Source organism: Myotis myotis, unplaced genomic scaffold (assembly GCF_014108235.1).
Source record: "Myotis myotis isolate mMyoMyo1 unplaced genomic scaffold, mMyoMyo1.p scaffold_m19_p_14, whole genome shotgun sequence".
Classification (NCBI taxonomy): Eukaryota; Metazoa; Chordata; class Mammalia; order Chiroptera; family Vespertilionidae; genus Myotis; species Myotis myotis.
Genome location: NW_023416318.1, coordinates 36,656,391 through 36,671,911, shown reverse-complemented (window position 1 = coordinate 36,671,911; position 15,521 = coordinate 36,656,391). Strand labels below are relative to the sequence as shown.

Here is a 15,521-nt window from a genome sequence, read left to right as displayed (position 1 = left end):
ACAAAGTTGGGGCTATGAAGGAAGCCCGGGTCCCAGGTGCCAGAAGGAAGCTGGTGCTGGCAGCCGGGGGAAGGAAGGCCTACTCTTGTATGAATTTCGTGCATCGGGCCTCTAGTTAATAATAAAGAGACAATAGTATAATTGCTCCCAAGAGATATGCTCTATGAAACTATCAGTGTTCTTACACCCATGCCAATGACCAACATTTAAAAAACACAAGTTGATCAAATAATTCCAATTAAAAATGATCTTTTGAAATAAGAAACATGGCTCCATTAATCATTCTTCCTTTTTAGTATCTTCTGCCTAATATTTTTCACCAACAAAATAAGGCATTTTTCTTTAGGGTCTATAGTTTTCTTCTAAAATAATAAAAGCTGTCTTCCAGTCTTCTGATGACTCAATTTCCTTTTCTTCTTAGATATTCCCCTGAAAGAAGCAGAACATGGTTATTATCTGTGAGCAGCAAATTATCACAATATGATTCATTCATTCATTCATTTATTTATTCCATAAACATTGGTGAGATGCTAGGCACTGTGCTAGGTACTAGAGATACAAGGATGACTGATAGGACCCAGTTCCTCAAGGACTTCCATTATCTAGCTGGGGAGATAGAGCTATAAAAACATCAATTATATTTCTAGAATCTTCAACAATAAAAAAATTTTAAATAGTCATAATTCTTTACTCCCCAAATTTTCTATAAAGATCATGTATAATTTTGTATAGAGAAAATATAATTTAAAAAACAAGTGAAGGAAATAGAAGTAATGAGACATGTAACTGGCTCTTGAGTGGGTATCAGCTTTATCCATCCTTCACAAGCATTCAACCACTTCCCAAGACAACCCATCCCTTTCCAGAGCAGTGATCTTAGTGGCAAGATGTCAGCTGCCTCCTTCTAACTAGTACACATTTTTTGGATGTGTGTGTGTGTGTGTGTGTGTGTGTGTGTGTGTGTGTGTCTAGGCAAGAATATATAATTTCTAATAAAAAAATTTTAAAAGATCTTCATCCTACAAAATATACCTTCTTTAAATTGAGGTCAATCTTTTAATTGTGTCAGTCCATTACAGTTTGATTCTTCCAGTAGTTTTAATGGCCTATCCTTGAAGCATGTTCACTTCAGTGATGTGCTTTGTTAGTGATGCAACATTATTGTCATAGGCCTTCTAAAGCCTTAAAGGTCTAGCAGATTTGGTCCATATATTATTTGTCATGATTTCTCAGTGCCATTTTTGTGTGATATGCATACACAATAGGAGTATTAAAAATTTGAGAATCTAAAAAAAGGGGGGGGGGGATATACAGTTTCTGTGATGTCACCTAATTCCTCAATTAATTCTTTAAGACTCAGCTCTCTGGAGCACCGGTTGGCGACCGCTGCTCTGGAGCCTTCCCTGATTCTGTTAGGTGGGGATCATTCATTTATTTGTTCATCAAACATGTATTAATCGACTACTCAACATTTGACACCATCTCAGGTACTGGAGAGAGGAGAATGATTACGACACAATTCTTGCCTTCTAGGGGCACACAGTCTAGGTAAACAAAGAAACAATGGCAGTAATAATAAAGGTCTGCATAAGCTACATAGCACAGTGGAGAGATGCCTAAGATCTCACATGGGTCTTCAATAATGATTGTTAGGAATTTGCCAGCTGGATGTGAAGGGTCAGGAACAGAAAAGAAGGGCATTTCAGGAAGATAGGGCAGCATGTACAGAGGCACAGAAGGCAGAGACTATACCATGACCAGCTGTGCTTTCCTAGTTTATCAGGATGGTGCAATGCACATAGCAGACCACTGAGTATTTGTCGAAAGAATGCTTTCCTTACTAGTAGAAGTAGAGGCTTCTACTATTTCAAAAGAATGCTCAAGCAACTCCAAAAATTGCTAGACATTTCAATTTACGTTAAAATCTAAACACAATTTATTACGCTCAACTCTCATAGATATAATTTCCCAGTTCTACATTAGATCTGTATTCAAAAATGTATAGACATGGAAGGAGATTACAGTAGATACCAACAAGCTGCCTGCCAGACTCACAGTAATTTCCTTTTCGGTAAAAGGTCCCTTCATAGGATGGGCCCCCGGCAGCTATATCTCTTTTTTTTTTTAACCCATGCCTCTCTCCTCCTGAATAATATAAGGGAAAACCATCTGATCCAAGACTGGTCAAATCAGGGTCTTAAAAGAAATGAAGAAAATGAGGCTTGACCATGATACAATCCAGGAAAGGAGGCAGATCAAGCCAGGGAAGGAGGGACAGAATGAACCTGACCCTCTCAGGAGAGACCAGAGGAAAGTTCTAGTAGCGTTCCCATCCCTGGAATCTGTTCCCTGTTCCTGGATTCATCCTTCCAGTGGTTCTAGAAGTATCCTCAGTCTCCTTCCAATCAATTCCTACTTTCTGTCCCAGCTGACTTGGCCTCTGTCACTTGCAGTCAGAAGACTCGACTACCATAGGGAGCAAAGACAGGCACTGGGAGACACACTTACCCAGCTTCTCTGTGGCTTCCACACAGACACTGGGATACATGCCCTCAGTGTAAGTCGCCACCAGAAGATACAGACCGGTCTTCACGACAATCACACCAGTGTTTTCCTGGGTGAGAATAAAATTAAATGTCCTACTTTTGTTTCTAATCACAGGACTAGCAGTTACACTCCAGCCATATTTTTCACCATTTCCTGACTTCCATATATCATTCATACATTTGTTTTTGGACTCTCTACTCTGCTCCACTAAGTTACTCAAAGAGTTTAAGACTGTTGTAATAACAGCATGGGTATTTTGAAAAAGTCCCCCAATTGATTGTAATATATCCCTATCCCAATGAGAAAGGTGACACTTTGGAGCTGGACAGCTCTGGCTTGAATCCCAGCACGTCCATTTTCTGCTGCATGACCATGAAAGAGTCATCTAACCTTGCTTAGCCTCAGCTTCCTCATCTGTAAAATGAGGCTACCTAGCTCATAATGTGGATGAAGCGTGTCTAATCCATAATATACGGCGTCCAGTTCATGTGAATTCATCTTCTTAGTTCAAGCAACTCCAAAAACGTTTAGAAATTTCAATTTACATTAAAATCTAATCTCAAACACAATTTATACCACTTATTAAGCTCAACTTTATAGGCAACAGAAAGTCAAGAGAGGTTTTAAGCACAGGGTTATGTCACTCTTTTTTTTTTTTTTAAAGGAGGTTGTACAACACAAAGAATGGACTGTAGGGGAGAAGAGACAAGTCAGGCAAGGTTTAGTTGATAGATTTGGGAACAAACATTTCTCAAAACCAGGCTCCCTGTTACTATTTTCTTTTGCATAAGCTCTCGGGGCACTAGACCGCTGTCTCAAACATTGCAAACACCGCCATTGCCATAATGGGCTAAGTCTGCCGTACAGACAGGATCAGAGGAGACACAGAAATTTGAAGTCAAATTCGTTTCTTAAGGTTTTTGCTCAGCTGTTTTCGAACCTTCAATACTCACATTCTTAGCATAAAGAGAATACTCATCTGACCGGACACATTTGTAGTCCTTGTCCATGAAATACAGTCCTTCTCTTCGCGCTTGCAGAGGGTTCTTGGCGAATCCACTCACAAGTGTCCGGACGTCACTGGGCATCACCTGCAGAGGTTAAATAGACTGGGAGTCAGCAAACTATGGCAGGTTGGCCACAGTTGGCCCACCTTCTGTTTTTGTATTCCTGCAAGCTAAAAATGGTTTTTTATGGTTTTAAGTTATGTGTAGGGGTGGGGGTGGGGTGGGAAGGGGAATCAAAAGAATACTCTTTTGTGATGGGTAAAAGTTACGTGAAAATAAAATTTCAGTGTCCATAAATAAAGTTTTATTGGAATATAGTCACACACGTTCTTTCACATATTGTCTCTGGCTGCTTCCCATGACAACTGCAGCGGAGTGTGTAGTTGCGACACAAATCACACGGCCTGGAAACCTAAAATGTTTACTATGGCTCTTCATAGGAAGTTTGTTTAAAACTCTTACACCCAAACTTGTGTGTTTTTTTAAACTCTATCCCCAAACTTGTTTTTCTTACATTAAACCCTGGTGATGCTATACACAGGTTCCGCTCCTGGAGTTGGATGAGGGCCGCGCTGTCCACATGCTTGGTGCCCAGGAGGGAATCTAACAGTAAGTTCTGCAAATGGCTCATGCTCACTCAGCTCTGGCTAGCTTTAAATAGATAGCCTGTGAACACAAATCTCCCTAAGTTATTCTGGACAGTTTTAGCACCAGTATGTGTTCTCTGAAAAGATGAAGAGTGAGTCCCGGCCGGGTAGCTCAATGGGTTAGAGCATCGTCCCTATAGCCAAGGTGGTGGGATTCCATACAGGAAGACAACCAATGAATGCATAAAAAGTGGAACAAGTCCATCTCTCTCTCTCTCTCTCTCTCTCTCTCTCTCTCTCTCTCTCTCTCTCTCCCCCCTCCCCCATCCCTCTCTCAAATCAATAAATAATATTTTTTATTTTAAAAATGAAAAGATGAAGAGTGAAAGTGGCAGTCCATCGTCTAGTGTCCGCCCAAACTCCAAGAGGAAAATAGAATCACAGAATCGTAGGAAATCACCGTTCACACAGAGCAGGTGATGCAGTGGGCTTAGGAAATCAGAGTTCGTAGTTCTCTAGCTATGTCAGTGGTTCCCATCAGAATCATCTGGGATCAAGACACAAAAGCAAGCACCTGCTGGGCCGGGAACCACTGAACCAGGCAAACAAGGCTAAAGGATCTGCGGGTCCTGAGTCCTCGCATTCCCTTCCCGCTGACCAGCACCAGGACACCTTTAAGGTACTTAAATCACATTTTCCGCACAAGTCACCAAGTCTTCCTGGTCCTCATCGGGCCAACCTCCACCAACACTCGTCCTTCCGCGGGGCTGAGGATCCCGGGTGGGGGTGGGCGGTAGGGTTCCCGGGACTGAGGGCGATTGAGGGGGGGTTAATACCAGTTGGGGGGGTGGGGGCGGGGGCGCAGGGGGCACAGGGGACGTCGGAAGCGCGTGGGCCAGGCGGGAGCGGGAGCCGCCTGGCTCTGGGGCTCTCGGGGCAGGAGCCCAGCGCTCGGCCTGGGCTGGTGTGCGGAGCGACCCCCGTCCTCGGATGCAGGGCAGGCGGGGCCGCCACGTGCCAGCTCTTGGCTGCGACAGCGGCCGGTCGCCCAGAAGCGCTCCGACTCGGGTCGCAAACCAGGACCAGCCCACCCGCCCAGCCCACCCGTGTCCGCAGGGCGGGCTCCAGGTTTCTCCCCGCGCGACGGGGCCGCGGGACCGCAGCTGCTCGGGGCAGGGGAGGCAGCGGCGGGTCTCCCGAGCCGCGACCGCGGAGCCCTATCCCCCATCCGCCTCCGCGCGCGACTGTCGTTGTCCTGGCGACCGGACGCGGGACGCCAAACGCGCCTCCCTTCGGAGACCACGGGCCGGCGGGCGGGACCCCGCGCGGGGCCGGGGCGCTGGAGGTCCCGCCGGGCCCGGGAGGCGGGTGATGTGCCCGGTGCCAGGCGGCCGGAAGCCCCACGCACCTGCTGACGGGCTGGGAGGAAGGGGCGCTGGAGGTGATGGCGCAAGCCCTAAGGAGAGCCTCTCCCTTACATACGCTCCTGGGCGGGGCCCGGGGGCTGGGGACAAGGCCATTTTGTCTGAAAGCCCCCCTTTCTCCAAGCAGCCCTGCCGGTGTGGGCTTCAGTAGCCAGAAAGCTGCAACTCGCGGCCATCGGCCAGGAAATTGCTGCAGTGACTCCTGGAAGCCAGGCCGGTGACTGCCACACTGTCTCCAAAGGACTCTGTTGTAGGGGGACGGGAAGCCTGGAATTCGGGGGAGGTGGGTCGGCGCAGGGAGCTGCGGAAGGGAGCCTGGTCCTGAAGAGTTCTCAGAAGCCATGGTGGAGGCCCTGGTGAGGGACGGTGTGGATGGCTGGCTCACGTTCAGAATCCGCCACACGTCTGTCCGTGGTCACAAGTATTGCTTATTCGTTAAACCAGAGCGTAAGATGGAGGTGAGTCCTCATTACTAAATAAGCTGACGTGTTAGTTCTTCTAGGGGCTCCGTTATTTGGGACCACCATTTAGACAATGATGAGCTGATAACTGACAAAGCTCTCCCCAGCTCAAGATCTCAAAAGGATGGTTGGAGCCACAGCCACCTCCTTTCATGGCGGGACGGTGGTGTGGCCTCTGTGGAGTTGGTTCTTGGGTAGTGGCATTGAGAACTGGCTTGTGTGAAATACAATACTTTTCAATGTTTTGTTTCATTCCGCTCTTTATCAGTCCCTCCATTCTACTCACTTTGTGTTTACTCTGCTATTCATTTTCTAGCTTCTTATTTTATGTATTGAGAAATATATTTTTATTTCAGAGAAGGGAGAGGGGGAGAGATAAGACACAACAATGATGAGAGAGAATCATTGTTGGGCTGCCTCCTGCACGCCCCACACTGGGATTCGAGCCCCCACCCCGGGCATGAGCCCTGACTGGGAATCGAATCATGACCCTCTGGTTCATAGATAAAAGCTCCACCACTGAGCCACACCGGCTGGGTCACTTTCTAGCTTTTTAAATTATAGCCACAAAACCAGCACCCTGCATAACAAATTGTTCTCATACATAAATCAATTCCTTCCCCCTGTCCTCTCTCCTATAAGGAAGACAGGATTCTAATTTATTTCTCATTCCTTGGATAAACTAATTTTTTCTTGTTATAAAAGAAATAATTCTAATTGTTGGGAGCCATTAGAGATATTGGCCTAGACAAAGCCATCTTAAGAACAATAAGTTTCTGGTAGAAACTCCTAGTTACCAGAAACCACGTGTGTCCTGCGATTTGGCCAGCAGCTAAAGATAACCATCCTATACCCTGAAGCAACTACCACCACAACCGGAGCCTGCTACAACCCTGCTGATAAGCTAATAGGCTTCTCCACCCCACCCCCCCTCCGTCCCTAAAACAATATATGTTCTGCCGCTGTAAGAATAAAATTTGAGGCTTGATCAGAATCCTGTCTTGCCTCCATTTCTTCGCATCTCCTATCCTCTCATTCCCTTACAGGAATCGTCACGGTACCCACGTTGCATGCCCCGCGGGTCGGGGCATCTAATTTGGTGCCTTGGAACCAGCCAAAAAATAGATCTGAATCACAGAGTAGAGATGATGGAGTGAAGTTCTTTCTGCTCACCTCACGCCACAAATTAAGCTGCAGTCGCTTAAATTCCCAGCAACAGTGAATTAAGCAACTGTGCCTAACGGACCCTCCATTCCGGCATTGGGCAGGATGGGGGTCTATGAATGAAAAGCACTCAGTCCCTCGCTCCCAGCGCCGACCTGTGTGAGGGGGCTGCCTCCTGCGTGTCCCTGCGGTCCCTCATGTTCCGGCTCCTACTCTAGTATCATCGGAGAGGTGCCCCAAGGTGGTGACAGTTCGTATTTCTCTGCTCCTTTGACAATGGGTGGGGGTATGGGTGATAAAGCCGAAGGAATTGCTATTAACAAATAACATTAAAATGTTCTCAAGTGAGACCGTGCATAGTCAGAGGCTGATTTCCAAGACACATCTGTGAGGGTGGATATTATTTTTCTTTTAATTTGGTGTCATTTTGTCTGGCATTTCCCATCCCCATGGCCCAGTAACGGTTTTACTCACAAAGTGACCCAGTGCATAGCGTAGGGGTCTTGTGAAGGGGAAGCAGAGGCGCACAAACCACAGAAGAGTGGAAAGCTCTGGTGAGCTCGTTAAATATGCCGTTCTCTATAGATGCCTCAAATGCGGTGGGGTCCAGCAGAAAGTTCTGCTCTCTCCCCAGCAAATTCTGTTATTCTGAGCTCCTGCAGAAGGCAGAGACTTCCTGACTCCTCTCTCTCTCTCATTTCTGCCCACCTCCAGCCATGTCGGGCAGCCTGTAGAACAAGTCACATCACACAGTAGGGTCAGTGGGAATAAGGGCAGAGAAGGGATCATACGCATGCACAGGTGTTAATTTCCATGACCTAGTGTGATTTGGCACCAAATCATCCCACATGTCATAGAAGGCGAGGTGTTTGGGGGGTGAGGGGGGGTGGGCCTTCATGGAGCAATTCCCTGTGGAGGCCTGTTACCCATACCCGTGCCCTCCCCCCCAATGACTGGAACAGAACCTCTCCCTTTAGTCCTCCGAATGTTGGATGAATTAAGAGAAGCCCAGGTCCCTTAAGAGCAGGGTGTCACAGCTTGATTATATCACAGGGCCGTGGATTTGGTCACAGTATCTCCACATTTATCATCTGAACTGGGAGGACTGGTGGGCCACGGGCAGGCACAGGCTGGCAGCCCTCCCCTCCCCACCACCCCCCCCCCCCCGACACACTCAGTTAAATGGCACAAAACCAAGCCTACCCTCTTGGTCTCCTGGGGGCACTGAGGTTCCCTGGGCCTGTGCACCACCTGGAACTCCATGTGAATTAGCACCACCCTCCTGCCAGCCACGCCCAGGGCTGAGAGCTCTTATGTTTACCTTTCAGACCAGAAATTTAGTCTTTAACATAGGAAAGGGGGGGTGGGGGACCGAAAACACAAAAGGAAAATAGGTTTATTTGCAAAAATGAATTTGTTCATAGAACTAAAATCCAGGGCAGGGTTCCATAAGTCTGCAAGGCTGGGGCTTTGGAGCTCTGGCTTCTTTCGCTTGACTTCTGTGTCGATTCAAATTCAGTTTTCTTCCTCCAAATTTCGGATAAAGCTAGCGACATGCTGCCCTTACTGGTCAGGTTCCAGAGTCTGTCTGCCCACCCCTTTGCTGAGAGTTTTTATCGTAAATGGGTGCTGGATTTTATCGAATGTTTTTCTGCATCTATTGATATGATCATGTGATTTTTATCCTAATCATTATGACTATGTAGTGTATCACAATTATTTATTTGTGAATATTGTACCAATCTTGCAGCCCCAGAATAAATTCCACTTGGTCATGGTGTATGATCTTTCTAATGTGTTGCTGGATCCAGTTTGCTATATTTTGTCGAGGGTTTTTAGCATCTGTGTTCATCAGGGATACTGGCCTATAATTTTCTTTCTTTGTCCTGTCTTTATCTGGTTATGGAATAAGATAAATGCTGGCCTTATAAAATGAGCTTGGGAGTCTTCACTCTTCATGAATTTTTTGAAATAGCTTGAGGAGGATGAGTGTTAGTTCTTCTTTGAATGTTTAGTAAAATTCACCTGTGAAGCCATCCAGTCCAGGACTTCTGTTTGTTGGGAGTTTTTATATTACTGCTTCAATTTCATTAGTTGTATTAAGTCTATTCGGATTTTCTGCTTCTTCCTGATTGAGTTTTGGAAGACTGTATATTTCTAGGAATTTATCCATTTTGTCCAGATTGTCCAATTTGTTGGCATGTAGTTGTTCATAATGGTGTCACAGCTTGATTATATCACAGAGCCGTGGATTTGGTCACAGTATCTCCAGATTTTCTTACAATCCTTTGTATTTCTGTGGAGTCAGTTGTTACTTCCCTTCTTTCATTTCTGATTTTATTTATTTGGATCGTCTTGGTTTTCTTCTAAATGTGTCTAGATAAAGGTTTATTTTTTCTAAGAATCAGCTCTTTGTTTCATTGATTGTATTTTTTTTAGATGCTCATCTATTTCTGCTCTGATCTTTATAATTTCCTTTCTTCTACTCACAATGGGCTTTGTTTGTTCTTTTTCTAGTTCCTTTAAGTGTAACGTTAGATTGCTTGAGATTTTTCTTGTTTCCTGAGGTAGGCGTGTAATGCCATGAATCTCCCTCTTTGGACTGCTTTCACTGTGTCCCACCGATTTGGGGTTGTGTTCTCATTTTCATTTGTTTCAAGGTATGTTTTGATGTCTTCCTTGATCTTATTGTCCACCCATTCATTGTTTAGTAGCAGTTAGCCTCTGTCTTTGTGTGTATTTTAGTTTTTATTTGTGTGTATGTGATTGATTTCTAGTTTCATATCATTGTGGTCAGAGAATATGCTTGATATGATTTCAGTCTTCTTTAATTCATTGAGACTTATTTTGGGTCCTAATGTGTGGTCTATTCTAGAAGATATTCCATGTGAAAAGAATGTATATTCTGCGGCTTCAGGGTAAAATACTCGGAAGATATCAAATTCATCTGATCTTGTGTGTCATTTAAGGCCACTGCTTCCTTGTTGATTTTCTGTCTGGAAGATCTATTCATTCATGTCAATAGGTTGTTAAATCCTCTACGATGACTGTGATACTGTCAATCCCTTTCTTTATTTCCAACAAGATTTGTTTTACATATTTAGGTGCTTTTATGTTGGGTGCATAAAGTTTTACAAGGGTTATATCCTTTTGTTGGATTATTCCCTTTATCATCATGTAATATCCTTCTTTGTCTCTCACAATGGTTTTTATTTTAAAGTTGTTTTTTTCAGATATATGTATTGCTACCCCAGCTTTTTTTTTTCCATTTCAAATTGAATGAAATATCTTTTTTCATTCCTTTACTTTTAGTCTCTGCGTATCTTTCATTCTGAGGTGGGTCTCTTGTAGACAACATATGTATTGGTCTTGTTTTCTAATCCATTCAGCTACCCTATTTCTATTGATTGGAACATTAAAGCTATTTGCATTAAAAGTGATTGTTGATAAGTACATATTTATTGCTATTTTGTGTGTGTGTTTTTTAACTGCATTCCTATGTTTTTCTTTCTTCTTCTTAAAGTAGTCCCTTTAACAATTCTTGCACTACTGGTTTGATGGTAACAAACTCCTTTAGCTTTTGGTCTCTGCCACTCTGATGACTTCAATCTGCCCAGGGCAAATGCAGTCCAGTTCTGGATGTGGAGAAGTCTTACTACCCTCAACTAATCAGGAACAAATACATCTTTGTTTTGCTTTTTTTTTCAGAGGTTATAACGGAGAGAAAATAGTGATCAACAAAACTTACTCACTTTGCTAGATTAAAACAAAACAGAAAAAAACTCATAGATACAGAGAACAGACGGATGGTTGCCAGAGGGGAGGGGGGCTTGAGGGGACTGCATGAAAAGGGTAAAAAAAATGAAGTACAAATTGATGGTTTCAAAATAGTCACGGGGATATAAAGTACAGCATAGGGAATATAGTCAGTGATATTGTAATAACTATGTATGGTGTCAGACAGTACGAGACTTATTGGAGGGATCACTTCATAAGTTATATAAATGTCTAACCACTATGCTGTACACTTGAAATGAATATATTCTATCTCTACTGTAATTTAAAAATAAATTTAAAAAATAGACAGCAGGAGAGCCATTGCTTTCCAATAAGACAAATAATAAATTTTACAAACTTAAGGAAAAATATAATTTATTCAAAAGGCTAAGAGAGTATCAGAATCCACGTAACACTAAAAAGCCTCATTCTCATGACTGAAAATACAAGGATAATAAAACCTCAACTGCATCCTGTTACACTGAACTTCCTGTTCATCCTTTCTGACATCTCCCAGCAGAAGGCTCCCTCTTCCTGTAGGTCTGTGGGTGAGCAGCCTGCCTTAGCTCATACTCTCTGGAGGGGCAAAATGCACATGCCTGACCCACAAGCAGAGGGCTGGGGGGTGTCCCTGCTGGCCCAGAAAACAAGCTTCCGAGTGGTTATGAAGTATAAGGGCTGAGGGCTGAACCAGAGCTGACTGGGAGAGGCAGCAAGCAACAGTGGCAGAGAGACAAAGCAGCCAGAGAAGAATTCGAATCTACCTCCTTCATTTCTTCCACCAACATTGACAAGTACTGAGTTCTTATGTGACTCAGAGGACAGAGTCTGTGAACGAGACAGGTTTGTCCCTGGCTCGGTGGGTATTTGTGGCATGAACCTAGAATCTCCAAGGGCTGATCAACAAATGTTTGTTATGTGCAGGTCTGGAAATTTATGACACGAGTTAAAAATTGAATGCAATAATTTCATCAAAGACTTTTTAAAAATTTAATAAATTATGGAAATGAATTTACCTGTGTTTTAATTTGTTAATTTAATTTTTCTAGGGTTCTCAATTTTTAAAATAAAGAGTATTTTTATAACAGTTTTAGGTTCCCTCCTTTCTGCTGCTAGAGACTAGGGTGCAAATGGATGTATGAAAGCATCACAGGTTACAATGATCCTATATAATAAAAGCCCAATGGCCCAAATGGCAGAACGACCAGAATGACCAGAGACCAGAACGATTGCCACCCCTTGCCCTGACTGGCCCCGCCCCCCAGTGGGGACCCCCACCCTGATAGGGGGCAGGGAAGCCTGCAAGCCACCTGCAACCCCTCTCCCTAGCCAGCCCCGCCCTCAGCGGGGACCCTGATCTGGGGCCTCCATCAGGGCAGGCTGGCTGGCTCCCACCCGTGCACCGAGCCTCTATCCTATATAATAAAAGGGTAATATGAAAATTGATCCTAATGGCAGAACAACCAGAATGACCGCTGGACCAGTCACTATGAGGTGCACTGACCACCTCTCGGTTTCTTTCCCCAGCTGGCAGGCTCCAATTGCCCAATGGCAAATGGGGAACCAGGGGTGGATGGTGGGGATGCAGGTGGTTCCAGGCCAAGGCCCTCACCCCACCAGTTGCCCCACACACAGAGAGCAACCCACGGCAGGGGTGAGGCCCGCGAGCGGGCAGAATGGTCGACCTCTCAGTTCCTCCCCCCCGCTGGCAGGCTCTGATTACTGATGGCGAATGGGAAACTGGGGGTGGGTGGTGGCGGGGGGTGGGGCCGGCTGTGGGCAGCTGGGGAAGGTGGCCCTGATTGCAGGCCAGGCCTAGGGACCATACCTGTGCACGAATTTTGTGCACCGGGCCTTTAGTATTTACATAAAAGGCACAAAATAAGGGCAAGCAGAGATGGTAATTTGATGTTTTCTTATTATTCTCGGCTCTCTAAACAGCTTTTCTCTAGGAAAAAAACTCTTGCAGTAGAGGATGGAGGCTGCTACTGGAGTGAGGTCAGTGGTTAGTAATGATTAAAGACCAGAAATAAATGCACCATGAAATATTCAGTTAAATGTAACCAATAAGATTTTCCCCCAAATTTCTGATTACTTTTCAGCTTCCCAGTTCTTTATGAACCAGTTAAAATACCCAGCTAGTGACCTCCCAATAGTCATACATGTCACCCCATCCCAGGCATTTTGCTTACTCTGCCCTTTGGGGGAATGCTGTCTGAACAAGGAAACGTCCTGTTCTCTATATATGTTTAAGATCCAACCAGAGTAGGCTTTCTGTTGTTGTTGTTCTTTTTAAGCTTGCTATGTTTGTAAAATACTTTTAATTTAACATTAGTGAGACATCCGCCAAGCTAGTGCAGGTACTTCTGATTGGGAAACCCAATTAGGACTTGTTCTGAGTTTGATTATCAGTTGGAAACATGCATAGAGAGATGTTCATTAGAGAGCTACTGAGAGGTACGATAAAGCAGCGAAGGGCTGAATCCAGAGCGGCTGTCGCTCTCCGTGACACTGCTTCACATTTGCGTGAGGAAGGGTGGCAACCACATGGCCTCAGTGTTCTGTGGTGCCCATTGAACGTGCACCACTGGCCGAGGGTGTGGTCCTGACTCTCAGGATATCACCGGGCATTTCACAGCATGGCATTGCAGACTAATGGTAAACAGCAGCATTGACTCAGCCCACAGACGGCTGCGTCTGCCTGCTGTCCCATGTGGGCGTGCTTTCACCTTTAATCATAAACTTGAAAACTGTCTGTGGTATGTGCAAGGTGGGGCGGGGTTCCCTACCTGTTACTTTGTGGAGCACCTCAAACGTGATGTCTTCCCATTCTCCTGCCGCAGGGCTGTGATTGTCAGGGCGAGTGCCTTCTACACACGAATATGCTACTGGTCATTATCTCGGGATTGGACTTGGTTTGGTGAGGACATCCCAGACATTCCAGGACTTTCAGAGACTCAAAACTGGCCTCCTACTCCTTGAAAGGGATGAGGAGCAGGAAGATGCAGAGGGCTTGAAGAATCGGGCACTGGCCAGGCTGGAGTCACAGGGCAAAGAGCATATGGAGGGGCACTGGCAGCCAGGGCCAGCAGGGGGACCCTATGGGGCACAGAGGGACTTATAAGGGGGGAACACCGATGGGTGAGGCACACTCTGCTTCCTCAGCACCATGTGTTTGATGGAGCTTCTGAGGTTGCTCAGGGTGTGTTTCTCAGACTGTTTTTGAGTGAACGGATTTGGCGAAAATGAACAGAATTTGGCTAACTCAGCAAACTAAAGTTGTCATACAAAATGGTAGAAGGGCTACCTTTTCCATCCCTCGAATGAAGGGCTTAAGAAGTAGACTGAGCCCAGCCTGTATGGCTCAGTGGTTGAGCATCAACTTATGAATCAGGAAGTCACCTGGTCAATTCACAAGGCACATGCACGGGTTGTGGGCTTGATCCCCAGTAGGGGGCATGCAAGAGGCAGCCGATCAATGTTTCTCATCATTGATGTTTCTCTCTCTCTCTCCCTCTCCCCTGCTCTCTCTGAAATCAACAAAAATGTATTAAAAAAAAAAAAGAAAGAAAGAAAGAAAAAGGAAAAGGAAAAGGAGGAGGCTGAGTATCCCTTTCAGGCGTCTTAGTTGTGTGCTGCTCCCCTCCGGCTCGAGGTGTGCCCGTGCACAGGCCTCCACGCAATCAGGGGCCGAGAGTCCTCGTCCTCATTTTGTTGGCTGATATGATCTAAGCTCCTGAGCAGTTTATTTGAAAAGTGTTTGAGAAATTTAGCCCCAAAGCAGCGGTTCTCAACCTGTGGGTCGCGACCCCTTTGGGGGTCGAACAACCCTTTCACAGGGGTCGCCTAAGACCATCGGAAAACACATATATAATTACATATTGTTTTTGTGATTAATCACTATGCTTTAATTATGTTCAATTTGTAACCATGAAATTGGGGGTCACCATAACATGAGGAACTGTATTAAAGGAAGGTTGAGAACCACTGCCCTAAAGGCTTCAGTAATATTTGCTATTTCAGTCTGCAGGCCAACGCTCTATCCACTGAGCCAAACCAGTCAGGGCATATTTGCTATTTCAAACATTAAACACATTATTTTAAAAATGAAAAAAGGGAAAAATATGTTTTCACACTGGTTGTTCCATTAAACAATGCCTATTTTCTGCATAAAAAAACCAAATTCAAGAACACAACCTTTAATACCAGACAACAGGGTGTTTTGACGTGATTAACCTTATTTGGAAGCGAAAAAAAAAAAAAAAAGAGCAAAATGACAGAACTCGTATTTTCTAATGCAGGGGTCCTCAAACTACGGCCCGCGGGCCACATGCAAATACAAATATTGTATTTGTTCCCGTTTTGTTTTTTTACTTCAAAATAAGATATGTGCAGTGTGCATAGGAATTTGTTCATAGTTTTTTTTTTAAACTATAGTCCGGCCCTCCATCGGTCTGAGGGACAGTGAACTGGCCCCCTGTTTAAAAAGTTTGAGGACCTCTGTTCTAAAGAAAGTCAGTTGGTGTCTGTCTAACAGGGTAACATTTCCCACGT

At 45.0% G+C, this 15,521-nt stretch overlaps 1 protein-coding gene across 1 annotated transcript; it reads right to left on the bottom strand.

The window, feature by feature from the left end:
- Positions 1 to 290: 290 nt before the first annotated feature.
- PFN4 (profilin family member 4) lies at positions 291 to 4,185 on the bottom strand. Its single transcript, XM_036334627.1, has 4 exons — positions 4,069 to 4,185; positions 3,501 to 3,638; positions 2,509 to 2,614; positions 291 to 429 (listed from the first exon to the last, which is right to left on the bottom strand). Exons 1-4 carry the CDS (start codon positions 4,183 to 4,185, stop codon positions 401 to 403), a joined length of 390 nt encoding a protein of 129 aa, XP_036190520.1. The 3' UTR covers positions 291 to 400.
- Between the last annotated feature and the right edge of the window lie 11,336 nt (positions 4,186 to 15,521).